The sequence below is a fragment of the Pyxicephalus adspersus genome, chromosome 10 (assembly GCF_032062135.1).
Source record: "Pyxicephalus adspersus chromosome 10, UCB_Pads_2.0, whole genome shotgun sequence".
Taxonomy (NCBI): domain Eukaryota; kingdom Metazoa; phylum Chordata; class Amphibia; order Anura; family Pyxicephalidae; genus Pyxicephalus; species Pyxicephalus adspersus.
In genome coordinates, this window is record NC_092867.1 from 36,628,280 (window position 1) to 36,643,485 (window position 15,206).

The 15,206-nt window shown below is 39.3% G+C and overlaps 1 protein-coding gene across 5 annotated transcripts in view; it reads right to left on the bottom strand.

Moving 5' to 3' along the window:
- The window catches only part of SEC24C (SEC24 homolog C, COPII coat complex component), a 31,680-nt gene extending 23,786 nt beyond the window's left edge, over positions 1-7,894 (bottom strand). For 3 of the 5 annotated variants that reach the window (XM_072424941.1, XM_072424940.1, XM_072424939.1), the window contains exons 1-4: positions 7,756-7,894; positions 3,395-3,581; positions 2,583-2,672; positions 1,663-1,801 (exon numbers count right to left, since the gene is read on the bottom strand). In XM_072424941.1, the coding sequence (XP_072281042.1) occupies positions 1,663-1,801; positions 2,583-2,672; positions 3,395-3,557 (392 nt within the window). In that variant the 5' untranslated portion in view covers positions 3,558-3,581; positions 7,756-7,894. The remainder of the gene's footprint in view (positions 1-1,662; positions 1,802-2,582; positions 2,673-3,394; positions 3,582-7,755) is intronic. The other 2 variants (XM_072424943.1, XM_072424942.1) reach the window with 1 other exon arrangement.
- Between the last annotated feature and the right edge of the window lie 7,312 nt (positions 7,895-15,206).

The following is a 15,206-nucleotide window of genomic DNA, read 5'->3' on the forward strand; positions in this document are numbered from 1 at the left end:
GTGTGGGGTTTAGGAGGGAGTCGATTGTAGAGAAGAGGTTGCGTGGGTTGGAGGCTTGAGAGGAAATGACTGCGGAGAAATAATTTTGCTTGGTGACAGTGAGCTCTGTGTTAAAGCTTTGAAGCTTGGCTTTGTAGGCCATGAAGTCAGCGCTGAGGCCCCTGTAGATGCTGGGACTGAATGAACACCTGCCCAGGAGTTATGTCTCATTTCCAACCTACTTATTGGCCAGTGAACATTATTACCTCTACTCTGAAGCAAAAAAAAAAAAAATGTGAAACAAACTGACTAGCGGAACACCTTATCCCTAGAATGACTGTGGTCATTTCCATATTCTTTGGCTGCTAAAACCTTAAACATGCATACATTTTAACTGTGTATTGGATTTCATTTCCAGCAAATCTAAAATGACAAAACTTACCAGCCAGTGACTTTCAAGTTACACATAGCTCGTTTTTGGTATAACCTCTCTTTTATACAACATCCCAAAACAAATCAAATATAGGAGTGTCAAATGTAAGAACTGGTTTCATAAAAAGTAATTAGCATATATGTAATTTATTGTATATGTAATATGTTTCAATGAAAGACAAACAATCACAAAACCAATAATAAAGGTCCTGGAGAATTTGATAAAAAAACCACATAGAGGAGTTTCTGCTGGAAAATAATATTATAGGTGATAGTCAGCATGGCTTCAAGAAAACCAGAAGTTGTCAAACAAATTTACTCTCTTTTTATGAGGATGTAAGTAAACAGGTAGACAGTGGAATAGCAGCTGATATAGTGTACTTGGACTTTGCTAAAGCATTTGACACTGTACCCCACAGACTGGTAATATGCAAGTTAGGTTCAATAGGTTTAGAAAAGTCAAGTCAAAAGAAGAATAGACTGCAGAGATGGAGACATAATCCTGCCCCTGTACAAAGCATTGGTCAGACCACATATGGAATATGCAGTCCAGTTTTGGGCACCAGTTCACAAAAAGGACATTGTGGAATTGGAGAGAGTGCAGAAAAAGGCAACTACATTATTAAATGTAATAGAGGAGCTCAGCTATGAGGAGAGATTAGCTGAACTGAATCTTTTCTCCCTTGAGAAGAGACATTTAAAGGGGGATATGATCACCCTGTATAAATATATAAATGGTCAATATAGAGAACTCTCTTCCCAATTATTCATTATGAGATCATTACAAAGAACAAGAAGACACTCTTTGCATCTGGAGGAAAAGAAGTTTAAACTCCGGATAAGGAAGGGATTCTTCACTGTAAGGTGTGAGAAAATGTGGAATTGGCTCCCTCAGGAAGTAGTAACTACTAGCAACTACTATAGATTGCTTTAAGAAAAAGCAGGATGTTTTTCTAGAAGCACAGAAGATAACTGGGTATTAAAGATTTAAAGTAAAGATAACAAACATTGTTGATCGAGGGAACATCCGATTGCCTCATGGAATCGGGAGGGACTTTTTTTCCCATTGAAGCCAATTGTACCAGGATTTCTTTGCCTTCCTCTGGACCAACTATGTCCTATAAGGTTTTATATCTGGGATATGTTTATATCCCTAGTGATTGAATTTGATGGACTTGAGTCTTTTTTCAACTTTCAACCTACTATGTAACACACACATTGTTTTCACATGACCTAATAATAAAAAATTACCTTTGCATCTGAGTATTTATCGATACTGGTCCATTCTGTATATCCCCCTGACCAAACTGACTATACTGCAGCTGTTCTGGAGGGAGTGATGTTCCTGCTGCAGTCTGGGCCCCTGATGTGGGTGGAGATCTCACGGGACCTAATAAACATAAAAAGACACAAAGTGAGAACTACAGTCACTATTCTTCTTACATTACCCAACGGACTAAAATTACAAGGCAGATCTCTTCAGAGACTACAAATTAGTTACTGTATATTAAAGAGCTACAATGGAAAAGGATTGTTTGCTTTCAGTAAAAAGAATACACAGCGCTTCTACATGAGATGCAAAGCAAGCATTAGTAACAAACGTCATGATACCTCAATGAAATATATTAGATGCCTTTTCATTAGTTGGAGAAAATAAATTATAAGAAAACCACAGAGGGTGGCATTAAGTTCTTTGTCTCAAAATGCTAGTTGTCTTCCTTTTATTGCAGTCTGATATCTCATGACAGGTTGTTTAAGAGACCCTGTAATCAGATCATTTATTTTACCAACAATTTTTCTATTGATTTTTTTGTGGATTTAACATATGATAGGTATGCTGTTAGCTGCCCTCTCTTGTGTAGACATTAAAAAAGCCCTAAGACTGCTGCTGAGCACTACCATCTTGGATGTGATAACTGCTGTGACAGCAAACTCAGAGCTCTTGGCAGCTGCATAAAGGATTATATAAGGGGTAAAATTAGACACCAGAATTGGAGGGGTTGACTTTTCTGAAGTAGCCAACTTTTTTTTAAAAAGTTTACGGCTCTTTTTAGGCAAAGAAATTATGTAAGTAAACAGGGTCGGTGACAGGGTCTCCTAAAATGTGAAAGAATAAATCAGACATGTTTTTACATTCTATGAACTACAACAAAGACAGGTATAACCATTACCTATATAATGAGAGGTAACGGGAGAAGAAGTGCCAGAGGTGAAAGAATCAGGAGACCCTTTTTGAGGGAATCCCGAGTTATAAGGGTAACCTAGAAATGCAAAGTGAAAGACAGAAAGAGCATTTAGGAAAAGAAAACCACAAGGTACAAAGAACAACATAAAAAATAGAACAGTTTATCCCCTAACATTAACCCTACAGATCTGCTGCCTTCCAGGTAGTTGGGAATAACACTTCTTTTGCCCTAGGAGGTAACTCTTTCCTGGTTTTTATGCACTTCAACTTCAAGTTGGCAAAATGGTTGGGCCCTTCCCCTAAATTTTTCCCACCTGTCTCCCCTTCTATGCCACCCAGGGAGAACATTGAGGGATTAAAATGAACTGGCAGACAAAATATTCAACCCTTTCCCACAAGCCAAAAAATGTTTAGGCTGCACCTATGTTTTAAACAATAAAAATTCAAAATGAACTATTTCGGCCCAAAAATAATATCTGGTAGCAGCCAAGTGTGTAATGCATTGGAACATTGTCCCAGACTAAAACCTCTGTGGAAAAAAAAACAAGTTTGCTTTATTGTCCTCACAAGCTCCACATACTCTCTCTTTTTATTTTTTTATTGTTTTCAACTGTTCAGCAAATGGAAGTAACATTCCCCGTACCTCCAGGTATAGGAAGCATGCAATGTGTGACATACTTTTGTGTGACACCACTATCACATGAGAAAACAATACATGCTTCTGGGGAAAGTGGCACCAAACAAGTTTGCAGCTTACGGCACAATTATTTAAAAAGATTGAAAAATCATATAGAATACCTTGTGAAGGAATATGTTGTGGATAGCCTTGTACAGGCCCATTATATCCTGGGTACTGATGACCCCCTGGCATTGATTGACCTCCATAGGCTGGTTGTTGAAACCCCCCAGGTTGAGGCTGCATGTAAGGGTTAGCTAAATGAGGTGGCTGGTTTACGTTCATCTTGTGCACATCCCCAGACAGGTCCTGTCGAAAAGAAAAAGGCAGAGGTGACAAATGAAACAGGATTACAAAACACAAATACCTACGCTCTGTATTCTGTGCAATCTAATGATAAGCAAACCACAGATCTACAACATTCTAGAAATTCTTGTGCCACAGGAAAGCACTCACAGATGAGACAATTTACAAGTCTGTTTTTTTTTTTCACAGAAATATTCTGAAGTGTCAACCACGTAGAATGTTATTAAGACATATTAATAGATGTGGTCACTAAACAGCTGAATAATCAGCAACTCAAGTGAAGCTTTTAATATTCACACACAGCTCCAAAACATTAGGAGACTCTGCCACTGCCCAATTCACAGAAGGGGTGCTAGGCCTAGGAAAGGCGTGTCGCCATAAGAATCCATCCTGTCGGATTATAATCTGTGTGCAGGATCCTGCTCCTAGTAGGGACTCATCATTGCTGAAAGTCACGCTGTGTCAGCCCCCAGCTCTGAGAAGTATCAATTTGATTCTGAACATTGGGATATGATAATATGGCCTCATATAAAAGACATGCAAATTCCTTACTTATATCTGAAAGAAACATACAATGTGCACCAAGGCACAAGTAGTAAATTAGAATGTTTGCCTTAGTGTAGAAGCTTCTTATACTAAGACCAGTCACTGCTGCTCCTTGCCTTTAATTCCCCTTTCTGTAGTTTTCTGCAATTATCCTGTTGGGTCCCTCCCTGGCTCTGCTCTCTGAATGGCAATGCAAAGCAAAGGGCCGAAGCCATCACAAGTTTTACAAGGTACTGTCAGTTTTGAAACACATTTGGTGTGCACAACATAGATACCTATTGTGTCAATTGAGGATATTTATGATTAATGTTTAATTTCCTGGTAGAAAGCTCCTTCTACTAACCTGGCAGCACTTTGAAGGATTGTGCACCAAGCTGCGCATTTGCAGGTAGCAAAGAGTAACTTGTATTTAGCTAATAAAAGCTAATATAGAAGTATTCTCCCAGAATGTTTTAGGCTTGGTGGGAAGAAGATGTAGGCAGGTGGGGACCCCTGTATTGTGACCCAACTTTTCAGTAACCATCCAAACACAGCCGAGTGGTTACTGGAAAGTGCCGGGTGGTGCAGACAGCTAACGGGCTGGGGAGAACACTGTAGGCATTGTGGACAAATCTCCATAAACATTTTCCGATATAGTATACAAATAACACCAAGTAAATTTGATTCTTCTGCTTATAATTCACTACACCCTCACTAAATTTCACATTAAGACTTTCCACCTATTTCCACTTCAGACCTTAACAGACGCCAGTTTCATATTTGTGAACTGCAGCACTAGCTGCCCATTTTTTTTGTGAATTTATGTATATATGTTGATAGCTGTTTAACACATTAAATATTTATTTGCAAAAATATTAACAAATCAAGATGCTTTCTGACATGCAAAAATAACATTTCCTTCACAGCGTAATGCTGTACTCCAACAAGACCAAATCAGTCTAGCTGGCTTATTGGTAACTCTTCAACTCTAAGCTGCAGAGGGGCATTCCGGGATAATGTTGCCAAGGATAACTTGTCATAAAAAACTGCAGCAAGTATAAAGTGAGAGTACCTAGTGGTACCAGCAAACGACAGCATCATCCCTGGGCTCAGTCTAGAAAATAGATGCCAAACTTAGAGCATCTCCGAGATGTCAAACTGCAATTATGCAGTTGCTGGCCAATTATTAAAAATTACAGGAGAACACACTTTGCATGTTCACCTCTTCTTCTGGGTTCTTCTTACTACCTCACCCAACCCAGGTGCGAGATCAGGTGACGTAGGTTGGAAAAAGCTTGCCGATCTCACTGCACATGCGTTTTCCCTTTTTACAAAAAAGCTCCTTCTGTGGCTGAGCTCCTTAGGTATGCGCAGAAGGAGCACCCAATAGCCTCCCAGGAGGCTTTGCGCTCCTATTTATTAAAGATTTAAAAAAGGTGTTGCACTTAAAAAAACAAAGAGAATATTTACTTTACATTAAAGGGTTGTCCACCCTTTTATGTAAAGTGAAAATTCTGAGTTTAGGTTTTATTTAAGCCCCACACAGATGTCCGATGGAAGTCAGAGGATTTATGAACATTTGCAGTAACACATGAATGAATAAGCGTTGTTCATTCTACAGAGAAGAGCACCACCCCGCTGTGCCTTCCACCACAGGCGTGATAGCCGGTCATTCCCAATTGGTCGTTTATCAATCTGTCGTGGGGAATTGAAAACATCAGGGGACTGCTGTACATGTCTGATTTTACCTGTGCCTCTTGAGCAGCAATAATCTGACATGTGTATGTATCTTTAGTCTTCACATGCACCTGCCGCAAATACAACACACTCAATGTAACCTGGTTGCGCCAGGTTGCTTTTCGCATCAATGCACACGCAGCATCCCATTTTTGTTTTGAAGCAAAGCAACACAGGAGGATCCATGGAGACTGTCAAACTGCTTCCAATAAAAAGTTCTTAAAGCGTACCTAAACTAACAATTTTCATTTTACATAAAAGGGTAGACAACCCTTTTGTTAAAAAAAATTCTGTTTGTTTATTTTTGTTGTTAAAAAAAAGGGTGGGGCACCTCCTAGGCGTTCGAGAATAAATGGGAGCACAAAGCATCCCGGGATACCTTTGTGCTCTTTGGGCTCTTGGGTGCTCCTTCTGCGCATGCCCCAGCATCTCAGGCATGCACAGAAGGAACCTTTTTGTGAAAAGGGAAAAAAATAGCAAATCTCACGCATGCGCAGTGAGATTGGCAATTTTTTCCCCATCGATGTGTCCCGATCTCACGGCTAAGTTGGGTGACGTAGGAAGAAGAACCAGGAAGTAGAGGGGAAGATCGCAGCACCCGGCTCGAAGATGGATGCTGGGACGATGCGGGACCCGATGAAAGAGACCTCCGGACCAGAAATTTTTTTGGGGGGGGTTTTGAGTTTAGTTCCTCTTTAAAGTACTTTCAGACAATGTGCTTTTAACACTCTTGAAACACTGTTGTCTAAAGTAAGCAAAACTTACTGGCTGGGTCTTACAGTGGAATTTTTTGCAATCAGGTAGGTTGGGCAGTCTGCTTTTAGGTAGGTCCTTTATAGCAGAAGGGACAAGCAAATTCTTTTCTGCAATAATTGGCTGGACCAGGATGATGTAAGTCCTGCGCAGGCGAAGTTTTATTAGGTCCTGATAACTCTGGGCGATGCTGAGATACCCAGAAGATTCTGATGTTGTTTGCCAAGTATGATGTTTGTTTTTTTAGCAATTAGGCAGGTAAGTGTGTTTTATTGCAGGAGTTACATCACCTTTCTAACTGTCTGATCTGATATTTATTCCTGGAACATAACTTCCACTTAAGACGTCCGAGCTGGCACAAAAGAAGCAATTATTGCAACACAACCTTTTCTATAATAAAAAACTTGTCAGCAACTTTTTTCTTTTCAATGGTAAAGTTCCACGTTAGCGTTCTGAATTATTTGATGTTTTCAGAACTGACACCAAGATAGGAGCTATAAACAAAAGTCAAATTTGCATGGATGTGGGTAAGAAAGATTGCAATGTCACATTTACTATATCCAATTACCAAATACAATACTAAACAAGCAAAGAAAATAACCCTGAGCAGCAGATGTTGCTGGACACGAGGAGGAGAACATAAACATTACAGGTTACAGGTGACACACCTGAGTAATTACAAAGCACAAAAACCATTCCACCTAACATCAGGTTTCCACGGTGATGGAAAGAATGACAACTATGCCAACCAGGTGACAACATTAGAATGGAATAGGCATTTCTCTCCCTACTGATCAATGTCTGGTTATCTGAGGGGAGGGGATCCAATGATTGGGATGTGCGAGGGGTAAAGGTTACATGGTAAGCATGGGTATATTGAAGCTGACAATCCTCCCTCACAAAGATCCCCTGGGCCTGTCTATGGGGTGATCAGGATGCAAGTGATCCCAGATCTGTGTGGGTGGATGGTTGGTTGGTTTGTTTGTGACCTCCCCCTCCTTAGCAGTGGTACAGTCCTGTGACATGCAGCAAAAGCTGGGCCTCCAGTCTGTCTCAGCCGCCCTCTATCAAACTGTGGGATCCCCTCAGCTTCCCCCGCCACAGGCCGCTCTACTGCCGCCCTGCACCTTCCACAACACCCGTGTCTCCAAACCCAGCTCACCTCCTCCCGTTCCGGCTTCTTTACACACTTCCCCGTACGCTTCCAGAAAGCGTCGTCTCCAGTTCCTACCGGAAATGACGTTCAGTTTCACCCACTGGAAATGCTCAGCTTGTCAGACTCTGCCACGTCTACACTCCGCCCAACCAGGGAGAGCGCCTCCATGGACGCAGTGCGCATGTGCGGAAAGAACAGTCAGCTGGTGAACGGGAGACTGAAAGTCGCCATTTTTGGTATGGGCGTTGCCAGTACATGCTGATTTAACTCTAATAACCTATAATGTTTAAAGACAATTTTTTTTGTCTCTTCGTCCACTACAAGTGTTGATGTTATATGTGTAATTTAAAGGTATATAGCTAAAGCAAAACTATAAGGCTATGACAGTCTACTGTGATCATGTACTGCAAACTTATTTTGATTGTCATATAATTACAAGTCATACATATTTTAAAGTACACAAACTTCCTTTACTTCCCCACTGTAAAATCATTCTTCATTTGGTCATGATAGGTGGACCCATGGAGACATGTAAATGAAAGTAAAACTGAAGTAAAGAGAGATAATGTGATGTGTATCTTATGATGCAACAATCATGCATTGTGTATCTTATCATATAAATCATGTGATGTGTATTCTATTATATAGATCATGTGATGTGTATTCTATATAGATCATGTGAGGTGTATCTTATATAGATCATGTGATGTGTATCATAATGTAACGATCATGTGATGTGTATCTTATCATATGGATCATGTGATGTGTATCTTATATAGATCATGTGATGTGTATCATATTATATAAATCATGTGATGTGTATCTTATATAGATCATGTGATATGTATCATATTATAACGATAGTGTGATTTGTATCTTATCATATAGATTGTGTGATGTGTATCATTTTGTGAAGATAATGTGATTTGTAACTTATCATATAGATCATGTGATGTGCATCATATTATAACGATAATGTGATTTGTATCTTATCATATAGCTCATGTGATGTGTATCTTATCATATAGATCATGTGATGTGTATCATATTATATAGATCATGTGATGTGTATCTTATATAGATCATGTGATATGTATCATTATAACAAAATTGTGATGTGTATCTTATCATATAGATCATGTAATGTGTATCATATTATAATGATAATATGATTTGTATCTTATCATATGGCTCATGTGATGTGTATCTTATCATATAGATCATGTGATGTGTATCATATTATAACGATAATGTGATTTGTATCTTATCATATAGATCATATGATATGTATCATATTATAACGATAATGCGATGTGTATCTTATCATTTAGATCAGGGGTGTCAATCTCTGGCCCCCAACGTCCTTTTTTTGGCCCCCAAACAAATCCTAAATATGAACTGCAGCTGGCCCGCCGCTGCATTGAAAACACTCCGCTACTACAATTCCCAGCATCATCGTTTTATAGGCGCAAGTAATGCCTGGATTTGTAGTAGCAGCATCACTCACGTCTATAGACCAGCGGGCTCTCTGCCTATGCGTGGCCCGGCATTAGACTGTATTATAGACGCAAGTAATGCCGGGAATTTTAGTAGCGGCGCTATTTCAATGAAAGGGGGAATTTCAGCGGCGGGCCACTCATAAGATTTAGCTCCGCATTGCCCGTGTCTGGTATTTCCAGCACTCCCCCTCAGCTGTACTTTTCCTTGCTACTCCAAGGTGTTGACTTGAATGGTTGGGTTTTCATAGAAGAATATGGGTTTTATTATTGTTAGCCTGTGCAAAAAGGTTACCATTGAACTTTAACTCAGAAGGCTACAAATAGAGAAAGAGGCATATGATTTTTTCTTAAATAAAAAAAAAAAAATATGCCTCTTTCTCTATTATAAGCTTGTTCCAGGTTGAATGTGAAGCAAAACCTCTTTGTTTCCATATGAAACGGGTTTATATCTAATGAGAAGGAAAAATGTCCTCAATTTTTTAAATAAATTTTAAGGTTGGCTTGTGACTTTGTCTAATGTTTTAAATTTTGACCATCTGTGTATTTTAGTTTGACACCCCTGATATAGATCATGTGATGTGTATCTTATATAGATCATTTGATGTGTATCATATTATAACAATCATGTGATGTGTATCATATTGTAACGATCATGTGATGTGTATCTTAATATATAGATCATGTGATGTGTATCATATTATAATGATCATGTGATGTGTATCCTATTATATAGATCATGTGATGTGTATCTTATCATATAGATCCTGTGATAAGTATCTTATCATATAGATTAGTGGTCACCAACTGGTGGTCGGCGAGAAAATTTTGGGGGTCTGAGGCTCTGGTCGGTGCACCCCCGAGCAAGATCAGGAGGAGGACCCCGCTGGGAGGATGCACCCCCCCCCAAACAGTTCCCAGTTCTCGGTAAAGCAGGCGGGCTGCGTCCCTGCACACAACCCGCCCACTCTCCCATTGCAGGCTCAGATCTGCGATGGGAGAGTGGGCGGGGTTGTATCATAATGATGTCACTTTGGGGGAGGCTTCTCCCCTTTGAGTGACACCCGGCTCCCCACACATGTGCGGTCGGGAACGGTGATTTTAGGGGTCCGCGGAACCGAAAGGTTGGCGACCACTGATTTAGATCGTGTGATGTGTATCATATTATAACGATCATGTGATGTATATCCTATCATATGGATCATGTGATGTGTATCAAATAATGGCTGTATTTTTTACTTTCCTGTTTATAGGGAACCCCTGCTATGTTAACTAAATCCACAGCTCACAGTACATTAGTGTTATGGTCAGTAGGAAGAATGCCTTTTACATTACAGGGAGGTGGGAAAAATGTCACCCTTACATAAAGCCAAAAAGATCATTGGTGTCAATAAAACTGACCTGGGAGGCACAAACTGCTCATTGCTTAAGGAACCTCTGAAGGTTGAGAAATGCCATTCTAAGGAATGAATCAAGGTGGAATTGTCAGGGGAATCATTTATAAACTCACTCTTATGTTCCCTTTAATTTTAATCTATCTGTTGAATGTGTAAGATTTGCAAAATATTTCATCGCTTTTTATGTTACAGTGGATATATCCCTTGTATATGTATGGTTGGGTTTATAATTAGTGAACCCTTTGTGTTTTAGATTTGTTTGTAGGACTTTTGTTAGGATAAAACCCAAGTGCTTTCTTGCAATTCATTATTCAACCTGAGAGAAAGAATTTTGGTGTAGTCATTGTTTATTGACATAACCTGGAATCCAGTGCAAGAAATACCTAACAAAAAGGTTGCTGATAAAAATATGACAATGGGGAGAGATAACCTAAGAGGAGTTTTAAAACTAGGATAATGGGCAGTATTCGTAAACATATGAAGAAGTGTGACTCATGGAAGGTGGACACTCGAAGTCTATCAATTGCAACCACTAAGGAAATAAACATACTGGGAACCAGCAAATCCTAGATAGAACTAAAAATGCATAATTGATCCAGTGAAATGCATGGTTAATTTTACTCCAACAGGATAAAAAAAAATTTCCATCCTGATCCCATGAAGCAATCAGATGTTCCCTGCTGAGATTCAGCCTTTTTTTCGTTCGGATACATGATGAGTGACTGCTGTGATTTTCTTAAAAATTGGCCTCTAGGTGGCAGAAGGAGCCATGGTTTTAATATGCATTGAAGAGAAGAGCAGTACATGGAGATTTAAATGCTTTTTAACTTCTACAGCATTCTAAATCTGTCTGTATTTTTATGTAAAAAGCTGCACATTGTTTTGCATGGAAATGTATTTTACATTGTGGGTCTGTAATTCTTAAGCTGCGTACACACTTGCAATTTTTGTTGTTGAAAAGGATCTTTCACGATCCTTTCCAACGACAGGGGACTGCACGATGCATGAACGGTGCTGTACATACAGCACCGTTCATGCTCTATGGAGAGGGGAGGGGGAGAGCGACGGAGCGACACCCTGCTGCACGCTCTCCCCCTTCCCTTTCATTAGGATCGGTCGTCGTCCATCGTCCGTGGATCCGGCAGGTCGGTCGTTCGGACGATGGACGACACCGACTGTACACAGCAGATTTTCGCCCGATATTTTGCCGATGCTGATTATCGGGCGATAAAAATCTGCCGTGTGTACATAGCTTTAGGCATTCTTAGACATAACCGAAAAATGTCCAATATTCATTATTTTTAATGATAAACCTTAAATAAAAAAACACAAAAATCTGCATAAAAATGCTGAAACCTGTAATATAACTGTACAGTAGCATATATAATATATATATAATGAAATTATATATATATATATATATTATATAATGATTACTTTGTATTGAATCCAATACCAAATTATTGCACCCACGTCACCGGGAACTCCCAGGAACGTCTCTGCACTCGCCGGCTGAAGATCGAAGGCACAGCGGCCTGAGGACAGGCACGGACTAGCAGGACGCTGGAGGAGGCTGATGGGACCAGGTAAGTGGGTTTTTTTTCATGCTTTTAGCTAGCCACACTCGGGCTTACTGCTTTTTGCATATTTTTTTTCCCCCAAGCCACACTCGGTAATACCGCTTATGGGTTTAATGAATAACAATCAAATTGATGAGTGAAGAATTTATAAATACAGCCCTAAGAGTACCATTTTTTGACAAAAAGAGACATTTCTGCCAACTTGGTTGAAAATTTGCTGAACAAGAAAAACACGATCCCAGTTCTATTAAAATATGGGACTACATTAATTATTTTGTATTAGAGCTCACACGCTTTCACTTGTATAGTGCCTAAGGGCAAGCAGCGCCATCTTTGATAGGTCTAGATGACGGATATGATTTGTTCCGACATGCTGTATAATTGCTTGCATCAAGTAAATTGGATAATAACATACAGTGAGCTGTTTTTCACTAGGGGCCACTCCTCAGGAACTACGTAGGGTAAGTATAGCCTAAACACTTTTTTGTACATTCTATTCTGTTACAAAAATTAAAGACATCTTTCACTATTTTCAAAGTCAAGTACTAAATGAATACTTAAAGCAAAAGTATTCTCACTCGCCTTCAACAATGCGGCGTCTAAGAGCTCCCTCACTGATGCTGATACATTTGGTCACTCTTCTTTTGGTTTCTGCATTTCAGTTGGTTGTCACAGAGATTTTTTACTTGAAAATGCCATTGGAAAATAGTCCTGGTTTATACACTGGTGACACCAGTAGATGGTGCTGTGTGTAAAGTGTATTATAAACTCTTACTGTCTGAGGCACAATGAGGACACAGCACCATCTACTGGTAGGTGCCAATATTCCACAAAAGAACATCCAGAAGCATAAAATAATATAAATAAATAAACTCGCTTGTCACAACCAGAACTAGCAGGAGAAAGGTCATAAACTTGTGAATTAAGGTAAGTAAGGTAAGTATTTGTTTTGAACACAAGGTGGGGTGGAGGGTTAGTGGTTTGGATTTTTTCGGACTTAGCATTCAGAAACGTATGCCTACCAATGTACGCTGCTAAAGCTTTTTAAGTGCTATCACTTGGCATGTATTATCAGTTTGTGTTCTTCTAGATAGGGTGCCTAAAATAGTGCGACGTGTCAGAAATCCCCTTCAAATATCATCATCCTCTTCAAAAATCAGTAACAATTCATTCATGTTAATGAAAACTGAGCTGTGATCTTTCTAATATAATATTAAAGTCAGAATTAACTTTCAGCTTAATCCAGCTAATTTAATTCAAGGTGCATTGTTGTTCTTTAAGTCACCAAAACCTTTGTTAAAATGCCTGTCCCCTGCCAGCATTCTGAAAAGAATGATCATAAAAATGAGCATTGCTACTGAGCCAAGTTTCACTAATCAGATGGGTAGATTAGCTGTGCTGATTGCAAAATTAAAGGTCTGACTACAGAAGACCCCAATTTTCCCAGAAACAATGCTGGCATGAAACTTTTTAACCAAACCGTGATTGCTTTGTAAAGAAAATAAACTATGAGACTTTGCACATATTTCTATGCACCTGTAAAGTATTTAGCTTAAGCATAATGTCTAGTTGGGTTTGTAAAATGTCATAACATCTTACCCTTCTCTCCCTATGTTTTTTATGTAAAATATGTCTTTCTTGAGTTTCAAAAGGAATTGTACATCAAAAAATACAATAGAAAGTCGAAAAAACAATAAAACTAAATGACTTGATATATAGAATTATACAAAACAGAGAGGGAAAGAGAACAACATTGAAATACAAAATAAATTATATCTCTCATACAAAATTTGAAAATGGACAATCCAACTAAAAAAAAAGGAAAAAACACAAACAAAAAAATGGGGAAGAGAAAATAGGAAGGAGATAGGGAGAGGGGGGGGGGGGAGGAGATGGAATAGGAGGAGAAAAGAAGACTAGGGGGGAGAGGACAAGAGAAGAGAATAGAAGGAAAAGAGAGGAAAGAGAAAACGAAAATCAAAAGTCAGTAGCATACCGATGACAATATTTGCATAGATGCTAATATTGAATATTAGTAACCCTTCCACCCACTAGAAATTCCAGTAGATTGTTATACCAAAATAATGCGGAAAGAACCACACCAACCATATAAAATAAACAACTTACATATTCTATCAGGCAAGGTAAAGCTTCATATCAGTGGATGCCCGAAACAGTTCCCATATATCCCAAGATATTCAGTCTTGGGAACCTAACTCCTCCCATAGTATTTGTTGATCCATATAAGCAATATCATCCAACTCTGCTATCCATTCCATCATAGTGGGAGCAATGGGGGATTACCAGTGTCTGGCAATCACTGTCTAGCTGTAATGAAATGGTGGAGTAACCCCCTCTTAATAGTTTTATTCAAAGTATGGCCATTACAGTAATTTCGGGGTGTGGATCCGTATTCCCGGTTGTGACCTTATTGTACAAAGTGAAAATGTTTCTCCATAATGTTGTAATCCTAGGGCATGAACTCCAAATGTGTAACATCGATCCATTGGAGCCACCACACCTTCAACTTCAAATCTATGAATATCTTGTGGGCATCTGCACCACCTGCTCAGGATCTTGAAACATCTTTCCTGATCTCTAGCAGACCTTGACCATCGGTGGATATAACAAAAGAATTTTGTAATTTTATCTGGCTCTAGGTCATATCCTATCTCTCTTTCTCATGATCTAATGAAATGAGGCGTGCCAGGGCATAGTTCTTCCAGCAGAATATTATTAGTAGAACTCAATCCATGCAAAACTCTATCTTTTTGCAAAATAAGTTGTTCAAAAGTGTTAGGGGATCTAAGTATGGCGCTCAGAGGCCCTAAAGATTGGATATAATCCCTTAATTGGGATTATAATGCTAACCAGTACGGACCTGCCTGGGTTTGAGGCATATTTAGTTCCTGTAAAGAGGGGACATCCCCATGGGTAAGAATCTGATTCACTCTCGGGTGATCTTTCCTGTTCCAGATTAGAAA